This window comes from Nymphaea colorata, chromosome 4 (genome assembly GCF_008831285.2).
Source record: "Nymphaea colorata isolate Beijing-Zhang1983 chromosome 4, ASM883128v2, whole genome shotgun sequence".
NCBI classification, from domain to species: Eukaryota; Viridiplantae; Streptophyta; class Magnoliopsida; order Nymphaeales; family Nymphaeaceae; genus Nymphaea; species Nymphaea colorata.
The window spans coordinates 25677076-25690198 of NC_045141.1; the positions used below are offsets into that span (position 1 = coordinate 25677076).

At 41.3% G+C, this 13123-nt stretch overlaps 1 protein-coding gene across 1 annotated transcript; it reads left to right on the forward strand.

Moving 5' to 3' along the window:
- The first annotated feature begins 6882 nt into the window (after positions 1–6882).
- Positions 6883–12579, forward strand: LOC116253020 (protein kinase PINOID-like). The gene is made up of 5 exons (XM_031627726.2): positions 6883–7112; positions 7444–7603; positions 7821–7933; positions 8113–8862; positions 11784–12579. The coding sequence occupies exons 4-5, from the start codon at positions 8312–8314 to the stop codon at positions 12529–12531; spliced, it is 1299 nt and encodes a 432-aa protein (XP_031483586.1). The 5' UTR covers positions 6883–7112; positions 7444–7603; positions 7821–7933; positions 8113–8311; the 3' UTR covers positions 12532–12579.
- Positions 12580–13123: the final 544 nt, after the last annotated feature.

Consider the following 13123-nt stretch of genomic DNA (forward strand, 5'->3'; position numbering starts at 1 on the left):
TGAACAAAGTGCACCAGAGAGGCCGAACATATTAGCCTTTGCATTCGAAGCACGCATGAGTCATTGAGTCTGAAAAGCTGAAGAGCATCCTGGGGCGACCATTTAGCGAGCAGCAACAGATGATCCAACCCAAGAAACCTCATCTCTCTCAGGCAGTCCTTCAAACACTTGAAGCCCATTGTCAACCCTTCCGCACTTCGCATACATATCCATAGCCGAGCAACTCACGAATTTTTGCTGATACAATCCGACCTTAACAGCATGGGCGTGGATCTGCAGACCAGGTCTCGTAGCCGAGATTGCTGTACACGCATGGAAACTGCAGAAAAGGTACGTTGATAGTGGAGTAGCGGAGCATGGAGACGAAGAGATCCACGACAGGCGCGGAGGGGAAGGTGGGGCAGCGGCGCACATCCACCGATGGGAGTGGTCCAAGAGACGACATTCGGGTTATTAATTTCGTCGACCACTTTCTGGGCACAACGCAGGGTGGCAGTCTACCGGAGGTTGTTACATGGAAAAGGGTCGGCCTGGAATCCTCTCTACATGCTTTGTGAATTGAATATCTCGCCAGACGTGAGGCTCTTGGAGAGGACGGCCTGCCGGAGAAGGTTAATCAAATAAGATCCATCGACCATTTGTTTGTTTGTGCTTCCTTCTTGTGGCATTGGTGCAACCATCCACACACGGCCAGGGCTCGCCAACAGAGTGATGCGCCTCCATGAAGAGCCATGACCGTGTGCCAATGGAGTGGCTGTAGTACAGTAGTAGTTAGTTCACCGTTTTAGGCTCACGCTGATACCGACACAGAGTGTCAACTTCAGCTCTTATCTACCATTGACATACTCCTCTTCTCCACCCAAAATCTGGTTGAGGCCGAGAACGTTCAGGAGCTCCAATCGTGTTCTCGTTCCTGTTGAAGCCTCCACTCACCATTTTGGTTTTCTCACAATTTTTCTCTCATGTTTCCTATTTGCTGCTTGTGTGCTTCTGCATTGCTGCGTTGTCTTGTGTGTTGTTTCAGGCTCAGCATTACTTTGTTCATGCTACGTAGATATCCTGGTCAAATGACGCAGGAGAGTACTTGATCCGAAGTATTCGTAGCTCAAGAGCGTCAAGAGTATTGTTGAGAGTTGTTTGGGCATTTTGTCATGGTTTGGACCTTTGTTGCATCCCAAATCCAAGTCGGATGCAGTTGAATCCAAAAGCTCTTGTTCACAGTCCATCCCTCCTATATATGAGGACGGTCCATGCCATCAAACTGGCCCTAAGGGAACGTGGGCCTCATTTTGTATCGTGACTTTCATGTGTAAAATCAAGCTTTCTTCTTCTTTCTTGTTATTTAAAGTGAATTTTAGATCCTTGCAGCTTGATTAGTGTCAGTTTCAGTAGCTTTTGCAGTTTAGTAGTTCAAAGCTGCAGGATTAAGATCCTAATCGCTGCGTCAGAGGAACTACAAAATTCCAACAGTCTCGATCTGTAAGTACAAAATATTGATCGACTTTGTTGGAAGGACTTTGTTGGCCTTCCAAAAGTTTATAGGAGTTCCTCGTTACATGATGAAGCCAATGACAAAGCTTTCTATTGTTTTTATGGCTCGAAAAGCAGACAGGCCCAAGCATCTTTCAATTTAGAAGTCCAGTTGGAGCTGAATGTGTCGGTCCCCTCCCTCCCAATTTAGGTTGAAGATCATGAACGCTGCAGGATACAATTATTATCATGGAGGCAGATGGGATATCAGTAAGGATTTATGTCTAGCTGCACTATTCCTTTACGAGACAGACAGCCCTCTTCAATTGAAAAGCACTCTGCTTTCCATGGCCGATTGTCCACCTTTGCATGAAAAGGAAATTAATGACTCGAGCTCTGGCCTTTAATAGGGGACAGAGGTGAGTGCCCATTGCACTTCATATAATGATGAAGAAATGAATCCCAATCTGTGTTCATCACTTGATCAAAATGATTTTAGTGCTTAGACCAGCGCTTGCGATGAACCTTTATCAACTCCAGTGTCTAGTGACGGGTTCCAATTACTTTTTCAGTAAAATACCAGCACAATTAAAACTTGAAAGATGTGAAGATTTATGCGTAGAGATCCACAAAATTTTTTAACATAAAGTTTGGAAAGTTACAGATAAAAATTCTTTTGATAATCGGAAATTGCTTAATACTTTTAAAATCATCAAAATTTCAGGGTTTAAACAAAGTGAAAACATGATAAAAGATTGTGATATTTTAAGAACATGGTAATATTTTGCTATAGAAAGTCTCCACCTCTTTTCAGCCTTTTTTTCTCTTCTTCTTGCGATCTGTACATTAAATTGTAAGCCATCAAACACTTTCCTTCCCTATGTTCATGATGGCTGGGGATTGCATATTCAGCTGGTTCAGTTTCCTTTTCCGGTTCTGTTTTTGGCTGAAAATTAATGCCCAACTGGTTCTCTGCTATTCTCATAAATGTCTTGATTTAAACAAGCCCGCCGATCATGATGACCCTGTTACCTGTTCTATTTAAGCCTTCTGCTGGAAGAACGATATCTATTGAAGGTAATCGTGCCTTATTGAAGGTGCTTATAAGCGGTGGAGTCACTGCATCTTCAACAGGCCCTACAGGAATGCTTCTTGCATAATATGTAAGCTCTGCATTTTTGTTCTGGAAGGAAAACACACACACACACACACATACACACACACACAGTGATCAAATGGAGATGCAAAATAAGAGTGATTCTTTAGGAAAGAAGGTGAATTGTGAGACAATACAATATTGGGAATTAATACAGTGATCTATTATGGAACCACATGATATGTGTCGCATGCAGCATTATGTAACTGTCAACGACCAATGAGGGAAGGCAATTTTAAATCATTTTTGTACTGTTTCACATTAAACGATGCGATGGTCAAAGCACCAACTTTCAGATCTTGAAGTGCACGTCAGCACAATTGGTGAGCAGAAAAAATAGTAATCAACTGGTTCTTGATAAAGAACAGTAGCACAAAATGATAGCTGGTTGTTTGGGGTTTTAGCAGGATAGCATTGATTTTAAGCTTTTATTAACAATTAAGCAACCCGTTTCGGCATTAATTGGGTGGCAGTTGTTCGGTACAACGGTATATTACTGAGGCTACCAACAGAGAGATGCCATGTTTAAGTCGGGTAAATACATCCTTTCTTCCTTAAACAGCAGATTTAAGACCACCTTTATTTGTCTGTTTCTTTGCACCAACATGTACTCATGCGGTAGAGCTAAGGGAAGAAGTCCAGCTTCAACTTGGTGCGAACTACTTTAGTTAGTCGTTCTTTGAACTTGCCAATGCGGCAAAAATAAGCCAAAACGCGAAGATGAAAAACACGCTTATGCACAAAGAGCATAAGCAGCAGACATCACTTGCCATGAATATTTTCCACAACGAAGTGTAAACAATGGCATGTTAAAATGAGAACTCTGGTGTTCGTGTTCTGCTACAGTACATTTCATCCTCCACGAACTAGTTAACAGATCAACTTTATAATTCTTACCGCATCAAACAGTATTCTTCCAAGTTCATGGATCAGTGGAGTCATTGCCTGTAATCAGTCGTATTACTCAGCAAAAGGTTATGATACGTCAACCATCTGTCGCAGTTGTTCCTTAGTAAGAAACAAGTGAAGCCACCAACCTTTTTGGATCAGACATTAAAATGCTGTGTTCTCTTCCATTTAATTTAGCCCGCTAAGCTTGTTCTCTGAAAACTGCAAAACTCTGGCAACATTGAAGCTGGCTTCAGAAAAAAAGTTTCACGTTTTTGCATGAATAAACGCTGCAGAAAGAGCCACAGTTCTGCACAAATTTTCTGATTATCATACAGTAGGTGAACCATTGAATCTCAGCACACTCTTTACCTATTAAGCACACTGATTCCATCTTAAATGTGCCTAGTGAAGATGCATGGCAGAAGGAAGTGACATAACAAGAAAAGGTAATAGCTTACAGCTGCCTGAATTTTCCAAGAGCACTGGGCGTAATGGCATCTACTACAAGCATGAAAGGTTCCTGAAACAAACACCTTTTCAGTTGAAATTGTTTCGGAATTTTCAGCAAATATTGCGGAATACGCCCAAGTTCATGAACTCTAGCCCCCAGCAGCGTCTATTCCCTTCTTGTTAAGTAAACATCATAAACTTGTCTGTATTTGTTCGAGATACAGGTCTCTCCTTTAATCGAAAGCATTTGCGAACTCGTTCACATCATCTTCGACGGATAATTTAGCACAAACCATCTGATGAAAGCTTCACAAAATGGCAAAGAAAAATAAGTGTTCCAAAAATGCCGCCAGAACAGAATCACAGATTCACCTGATATTTCACTAATCTCTCTCTCTTACATATTACCAAGACATCATATAATCCAAAAGAATTAAAAAGCTATAAAGCCTGGCTTAGTACTGCTAGAAATAGGCTTTAAATATCTAAACATCAAATTAGATTTAACTTTACAGTTGCATGGGACCAAGAGTTGCATGTCTTGGTCAAAGATTAGGCATTAGAGCTGGGCATAGGGATATCCAGTCTTTCACACTGTAGCTCAACAGTACTTCGCTTTTATCTCTAGGTAAAATTACTCTTGTAACAATTTCTAACAAGTAAGAAGTGGCGAGGAAATGAACTGCCGAGGGTTAAAAAAAAAGTTGATTCCATTGCCTAGTGTCCCATAGCGTAATCACCCAGGTATTATCTGACTTAATTTATTCTGAGGAGTCTGAAAACTCCTTCACTACGGCGACAGGTTCATAATTAACTTATAATGAAGAACAAGGGCCAATAAATACTTTCCACCACTTGCATTTATTGTTGTACTTTTTTCACAATATATAACTCTAATTATTGTGCATCAAACATTAATATATACATTGATCATATGTTCATTAAAAAATGTGTAATCACGATATCAATAACAGAAGCAACATCGTTTTAGGCATCAGACTATGTTTAAACATGTTTGAGATATGTTTGATCCTCATGCATAACGGCCTGCAAGTGGGAAAATAATTTCATAAACATGATTAAATTTAGAGGCCAATGGTTCAAGTTAAATGATTTCTAGCTGTTGTCTTATTCTTGTGGAGTCGAACCAAGCCGTTAGCGACAGCTCAATAACGGAGTTGAACACCTGATCCTGACAATTCAGATGTAACATATTTATGTAATTGAATCGGGACGTGAGTTGGGTTCAAAGTTTGATCCAAGTTGCTCCCATGTGTACTAGCTGACATGTATTGGGAGTTCACACCGCACCGCACTCACCTGAGAATATATGAATATCAAACTCGACTTATATTAGTCAAAGTTGAATAGGAACTTGCACAAGGTTGCATTTAATATGCATGTATAGCAACTTGGGCATATGGATTGGTAAGAATATCCATATAAAACCATATTTCAAAGCCAACCCACATATGAGACACATGTTCCATGGATCTTGCTTGGCAACTTATTCTAGACCTGCACCGGATCTTGATTGGGAGATCGCAAAGATGAATTCCGGCCAAAAATCAACTGGCAAAGTGCTGCTGCGTATTATTCCCATTGATGAGTCTGGTCAACCAACAAAGAAACTCTGATAGCTCCAATTTCCGTTTGGATCCGCTTTTGCCTTATCCTGGTGCATCCGAATATCTTCCAAAAGGCCAAGTTTGGAAAAGACATGATGCAAAGATGGCGACTTTTGTGTCAGTCAGGCCTTAAAGCGGGTCAGACCTGAGATAGCTACCTGCCTTGGAGACCCGGTCAGAATCGTCACGCAGTTGATGGATCACCGCGAGAAAGACACAACCCTCAAGCCTCATCTGGCCGGTTTGCTAGCTTACTTCGCACGCAGTTCCGGCCACCGGCCAAGAAGCCGAGAAGTATTCCTCTTGCTCGTTTTTCGGGCCCTCTCATTTCGAGTTTGGCAAGCAGACGTCAATTCTTAAAACTCTTTTAAATTGAATGAAGTTCTTACAAATTTCACTTACAAATTTTAAAAAAATTTAGTTTAACCTATATAAAAATTTTGAAAAATGATGAGAAACTGGAATTTGGTTTTTGCTACAAATTTACAACACAAAAAGTTGATATCATCAAATTTGAAATGAAAACAAACTGCTTACCAACCCATGTTCCAAAAGTCCTCCAAATTCAAGAAATTAATAAAAATAAGGAGTGCCCAATTCTCCCTTCTCCAACAATCGTGTGTTTTCACTTGTTCTTGAAAAGATTGAGGCCAACAACGTAAAATTCAGAAAAGTGCTTCTCTTCATGTTTTTTTTTTGTTGCTATATGGACATGATAAAAGTGTCTGTCCCTTTCTTTTAATACTATTCATGTTTTTGTTTGCTAGGCAAATATTTATCCATCTAATGCCATTAATCCTTCACAGGGCAACGGCAAAAAGGCTTTTTTGCATTAAGACTTTACTATAAAAACTTAATTTACTAAGTTAGTTCGATTCGAGCATGTCTATTACTCACATATCTAGATTATCTAATTTTGGGATAAAAAAACATCAGCAAATTTCCCAGTTGCTGGACCTAAAATAGAGACTCGCCAATAAGTGTGAACCCACCTACCCCAATTAATTTCTATATAAGCCGACATCTTCACAAGTTTTTTTTTTCCTTTTTAAATGAGATACCAACTTCAAATTATCGCGATAATTTGCCGAAAACTATATTTCTGACTATTCTGCGTCGACAATTACTACCGCCGTGAGAGAGAGACAGTCTTCGTCCTTATACGTCCATTTTTTATCCTCATGCACACGGTTCGCACCAGAAGGATCTCTCTCTCTCTCTCTCTCTCTCTCTCTCTCTCTCTACCCTATGGCCTAGGCGCCTCCTATAAGAAAAGCCATGCCTTTATTGCCAATCCCATCTTCAAAGCAACCCTCAGCGGAGCAGGAGGAGCGTGAATTTTTTACCAGCATTTCTCTGCTCTTCTCCTTCAGCCATCTCTCTCTCTCTCTCTCTCTGCTGGATCGTCGACGCCCTCGAGTCAACTTGGGGAAACTTGTGAAGCTCTTCAATCGATGAGGCAAAAAACCAAAACTTCTCTTGTCTCCCTTGTCGAAAGCTTTGAAAAACCGAACCAGGTCCGTGCCTTAAAAAATTTAGCTTTCGGTCTCTTCTTTCAAAAAAGAAGAAATTTTTCATGTCCTTGCTGAAACGTAAGCCGAGCAGTAAACCAAATTGCCATACCAACAGCGAAGAAAACCAAAACGAAGCCGAGGACAAAAACCCCCGTTAGAAAAAAGAGCAATATAAAACGTTACATGTTGGCCTTTTTCTTTAGTTTCAAACTGCTCCTCGTCCAGAAAATGTTGGGTTTTATAAGACAACGTAGCAGAAATGAGAGTTTTGTTCTAATCTAACTTGCTTCTTGTTTATATATATTCTTTTCTAATGCTCCCCATCATTGATTAGGTGCAGGAGAAGAGAAGTCTGTTGTTCTTAGGCAGATTAGTGGCTTCCGCTCAAACTCACAACAATTCTGGCTGAAAGGAAGAGAGCTAGATCTTTCTTATTCAATTTCTGGTCCTTCTAATGTCAGTCTCTGAAACATTAGCCTTTCATCGTCTCATTGGTAAGCCATTCTTTCATACATAGTACAGATTCATCATATTACAGAAGCTTTTCCTTTTCAGTGTTTAGGAATGCAACTTTTTTGTTTCATGGGTACGTCATGACGAGGTGGGGAGCAAAAAAAAAATTTTAATTTTCCTGTTGTAGGTAGAACGCAGACTCGTTTCATGTCTGGCACGATTTTTTCGTGTTCACACAGTGGCTTCTCTTTTTGACAGGCAAGGCTTGGCAAGGAAATGGAGAATCCTAGAAGATGACTCGTAGAATCCCAAGTTGAGAAGGAAATCCTGCTTCATATATCTCTGTACATGGAGTCAAATCTCATTTACTAGTAAGCTTCATTTTAAAATGTGTAAACTCATTAATTACTCTGACCTACCCCCTCCTTCTCTCTTCTTTTTCTCTTTCTCTCTCCATTGGGTGGCTCTCTGCCTCTCCTTTGGCTTCTCTGTCGAAAGGGAACGGTACACTTTTCATCTCGTCCTCAGACAAGTTTTCTCCTTTACGCAGGTCATACAGGATTCCTTTGACTGCTGTGGATCATAAAAACTTGCTTCAGATTTCATCGGAGACGACAGAGAGAAGAAGAAGAAGAAGAAGAAAAGACGCCTACGCCACAAATGAGAAACAGAGATCAAATCGAGGAAAGATCATCGTAGAAACAAGAGGAGGGGGACAAAAAGGTCTCGGAGTAGATCAAAATTTCGCTATGTTATTTGCTTTCGGAGATTCTGACTCCGATATCATGAGGAACTCGTCATTTAAGAGCTTCAGCAGTGACAGCTACTCTAGCTTCTCCCCCATAGACAGTGACCTCGCTTTCTCTCATAGAGTGATCAGCAGGCAGCGACCAAGGGACTCGAGCTGGGAGGCGATCAGGAAAGTGGAGAAGGGGAAGGGGGCAAGCGTGGGCGTGGATGACTTTAGGGTGTTAAGGAAGGTGGGTGAGGGAGACATGGGGAACGTCTTCCTCTGCTGCTTGAGGGAGGCGGAAGAGGAAGAAGAAGGTGGCGGTGGCAGGCGGTATTATGCGATGAAGGTGGTGGACAAGGAGGTGGTTGTGAGGAGGGGGAAGGTTGGGAGGGCGGAGGTGGAGAGGAAGGTGCTGAGGATGGTGGACCATCCCTTCCTCCCCACTCTCTATGCCGAGTTCGAGGCCTCTCACTTCGCCTTCCTTGTCATGGAGTTCTGCTCCGGTGGCGATCTGCACACGCTGCGCCACAGGCAGCGAGGGGCCAAGTTTCCTCTGTCTTCTGCAAGGTACTTTCCATCTCTCTTCTTCTTTTTCTTCTTCTTTCCTTGATTCGGTGTCTCCTTGAATCGATACGCAAGTGATTTCGTGACTAGTTTCGCAAAGCCAGAAACAGGTCGGGGAAAAATGTCATATTCAAACAAAAACCGATATGTTGATGACATAAAATCTTACCTGCATATATCTTTTCAAGTGTCTTTTTTAACCAATTCTTTTTGGATTGCTAATAAGTGTTTATGACATACAAATATAAAGCTCTGATCACTTTGTTCCTTGCAATTATCTCCCTTTCTCATTAAAAGCATAAAGAATAAATTTATGTATTTATTTATTTATGAGACTGCAACTGGGTTCTTTTACAGGATTGAATCTCTACAGTTCGATGTAGTCAGACATGATAGGTTTTTCTAGTTACAAGGATCTAGTCTAGAAAATAGGCCAAAGTTGAGCAGCTTCGTGGACCTTGCTAGGGAGGCAGACCTAGATACTATGTAAAAGTAATAAAAGTTTCACCCATATTTTCACCCCCCTTTTGGATAGGGATAGGCAACCTTTAGCTGGATTTTGTAGTGAAGCGATGAAGAATCTTTGAACACCATGAAGATGAAGCACTCTCTACACCTTCAACGTCCGACCGAAGGACGTTCTACCTTTTGTCACTCGAGATATTCCCTTTAGGAGTCCTTTCTACCTTTCAGTCTATCTTTTGGATGGACGGTTCCAAAGGAACACCATCACCAGTCAATTGCTTCACTTCTTCACATATGCCTCACCAGTCAAAAAAAACAAAGAACAAAAAAAAAAAGAACCTGCTTAGGTTAGATTCCATAGTTTATATATCAAAAAAGTTGGTTCAAGGTTCCAGTCTTGAGTTTCTTTCAATTCCTTCAAAAAAAAGAGATGTTACGTATGTCAATAATAAAGGCCTCCATCCTTGTTGAATTAATCATAAATTGATTTGACCTTAATTTCCACATGCTTTTCCCAAGTTGTCACCATTCAAAACTCTTTTTCATGATCATTATACGATTATAATTGTTATTATTAGTTGGGTAGTGGATTTGATTTCTGCCCATATCGCATCTACACAGTCTCCTATGAACTGCCATGTTGGTGCTCTTAAATCAAGTGTTCTTCCTCTATAAACCAGAGCCTCCATTAATTAAACAACCAATCAATACGCTACTGATTATTATAACAGGCATGCTTGTTTATATTTTTCAGCAAACTTGTGTTCCCTTCCTCTCCAGCTCTTGCTCTGTTCGAGAGCAAGATATTCCTTGCCTTTCCCCCTCATCAGGCATCAAAGTCAGCCAGATTTACGCAATAGGTCCGCTTTGCCTTCTTTTTAACTCGCTTAGAACTTGGTGCTTGGTGAAATCCATGGCCCTTGCCTTTCTTCTCCAATCGAGGGAAGCCATGACGTTAAATTTCAATTCCCACTTGCGTCTGCTACTTCCAAGACCTCCTCAGTCTCATGAAATATTGAAAAAAACATGGAAGCCTTTCATCTTGGTTCCCCTAACGATTCTACCTGCCCCACTTAAATTATATTTGTATAATAGAAGATTGTGCCCTAAGGACCCCAAAATCTAACCTCAGCTTGTCCTTTACATCCAACAGCAATGCTAAATAACAAAAGGGAGACCGACATCTTCTCTCACTAAACAACAACCCAAAAGTAGGATAGTTGGTAACTGCGCCATGTGTCGCCAGTCTATATGGCTTGAATGAACAGTTGATAATCTACAAACCCAGGTCAGGTAAGGTGGATGATCTTCATGTAGGTTTTTAGTTGGTCCTTTCCTGGTGTTTGGCATCAACAAAAACGAGAGTTTAGTAGATATTGTGTAACAATTTGACATTTGACCCACTTTTGAGTTGAGACCCTTAGTGCCAACCCGCCCCTTACTTCAATTCCAACTCCAAAAAAAACTTTCTCAAAAAATATATATATATTATGGTGAACTAGGCCCTACTGAATTAATTAAGGCTTTTGGAACCCCCAGCTTGAAAAATCTCAAGAGAAGCCCCTTTATTAAACACCTGTTGATGTCACCCTCTTTGAACAGCGTCTTCTTCATTAAAAGGTTCCGGCGGGTCCAGTCTTTTTTATGTACTTCAGACTGAAGTGCTCTTTTTATCACCAAGAATTTCATGCAGAAAAGGTGGGCCACCAGAAATGTGATGGTCCAAAGCAAGACATTCTGGGTCCACACCCAAGAACGTAGCCCATTTCGTCGTCGCCACAAGGGGCTGTTTGATAGGGACAAGCACATGCACGGAACGGGCCGCCGTTCCGCATATTCCGTGTGCATGAGTAAGATTCATGCCTATAAGTTTAAGCACTCCCCAACACCATGTTCTCCCGTCCACTGTTTGTGTGCACATGCACGGAACGGAGGTTAAATATTCGTTTCTTTTTTTATCTCGGGCGAGTTATGAATTACATGACGTATGGTCATTGACCTGATCCCACACGCACAGTGGCATCTTATCAATCGCTTTAAAAGAATTCGGAAATATGAAATCTTTTTCCCACAATTTCCATGCTTGATTTCGTATCCCCGGGATTTATTCTCCTCCCAACACTTGGCTAGCTACTGTCCTGGTCCAGGCCTACACATGTAAGGAAAAAAGTTGACTGTGTTTGTCAATAAATTCTATTATTTTTTCCTTTTTTCGACACGCGCATTGAATTCATGTCATAAACTTTTCATCAGACTGACCATCCTAATTAATTCCAGAACAGTTTCAGTTATTTTATTTTTTAAATAATGAAATTTCTATTGCATGTTCGGTTAGAAGATTAATTTCATGTCCAAGCAGTTTTATTATCTAAAGCAATATCAAATGGAAAACAAAATATCTAGATGATGCAATTATTTTTTTCAAATGTTCGCTTCAAGAAGAGAATGAAATTTTTCAGGTTCTATGCTGCTGAAGTGCTTCTCGCTCTCGAGTATCTCCACATGCTCGGGATCATATATCGAGACCTGAAACCGGAGAACATCTTGATAAGATCCGACGGCCATATCATGCTCTCCGACTTCGATCTTTGTTTGATCGGAGCATCCAATCCGTTGATTCAGTCACTCCCGGATGATACGTCAGCCTCTCTTCCCTGCTTCCCTCTCATGTGCATCTCTAGTAGCAAGCGAAACCGGCTGAAAGCAGGGGTATTCACAGCCGAACCGGCGGGAACTCGGTCCCATTCCTTCGTTGGCACTCACGAATACGTCTCGCCGGAAGTTGCAGCCGGCGAGCCGCACGGCAGCACGGTGGATTGGTGGGCATTCGGGATATTCCTGTACGAGATGATTTATGGGTTTACGCCCTTCGCCGGCGCCAACAAACGGGAGACTCTGAAGAACATTGTGCAGAAGCCGCTGAAGTTCCCGGAGGCCGACGTCTGCTCGGGAGAGTACCCGGCGGAATGCGCGGCCAGGAGCTTGATTTCCAGCTTGTTGGTGAAGGATCCCCGCCAGAGGATGGGTTCTAGAGGTGGGTCGGCGGAATTGAAGTGCCACCCGTTCTTCAAAGGGATGAACTTCGCGAAGATCCGGTCCTCCAAGCCCCCGGAAGTTCCTGGGTGCCGGAAGACGGAAAAGATGGCGGAGAACAAAAGGAAGAACACGTACAAGAACAAGAAGATGTCCAGAGTCGACTACTACTAGGAGTCTGGTGGCCAGATCAAATGGTTCTGACGCATGTATCATAGCAAAAGATTTTTGAAGGCAGATGCCAACAATAGTTTTATGCGATATGTATACGAGTTTTACTTGAATCAAAAAGCTTCTTTTGCTTCGTCTCTCCCCTCACCTGCACTCTATCAAATCACATCAGTGACAAGAAAGAAACGAGAGAGATACACTTAAAAGTGAGTACTGTTTAGAACTGGTGAGCGAATATTACAGGTGATGCAAGATTGCAAATATAGAATCACAGTTCGTGCAAGTTGGTTGATTATTCAAAGATGTTATGTGTAAAACTTGATTTTTAAGTCAAAATAACAGTTGCTATCCACATCGACAGATCTTACTTGCTCGATCTGGTTAAATCAGTGCTATCTACACTTGTTCCAACTGTTTCAACTTATTATACAATTAATATTATTATAAATGTGGTTAACTAACAAGGTTTTCGAACTACCATGGTTACAATACATGTGGGCTCTCTCTCTCTCTCTCTCTCTCTCTCTATATATATATATATATATATATATATATATATATATATATATATATATATAAACCTGGATAGCGTTCC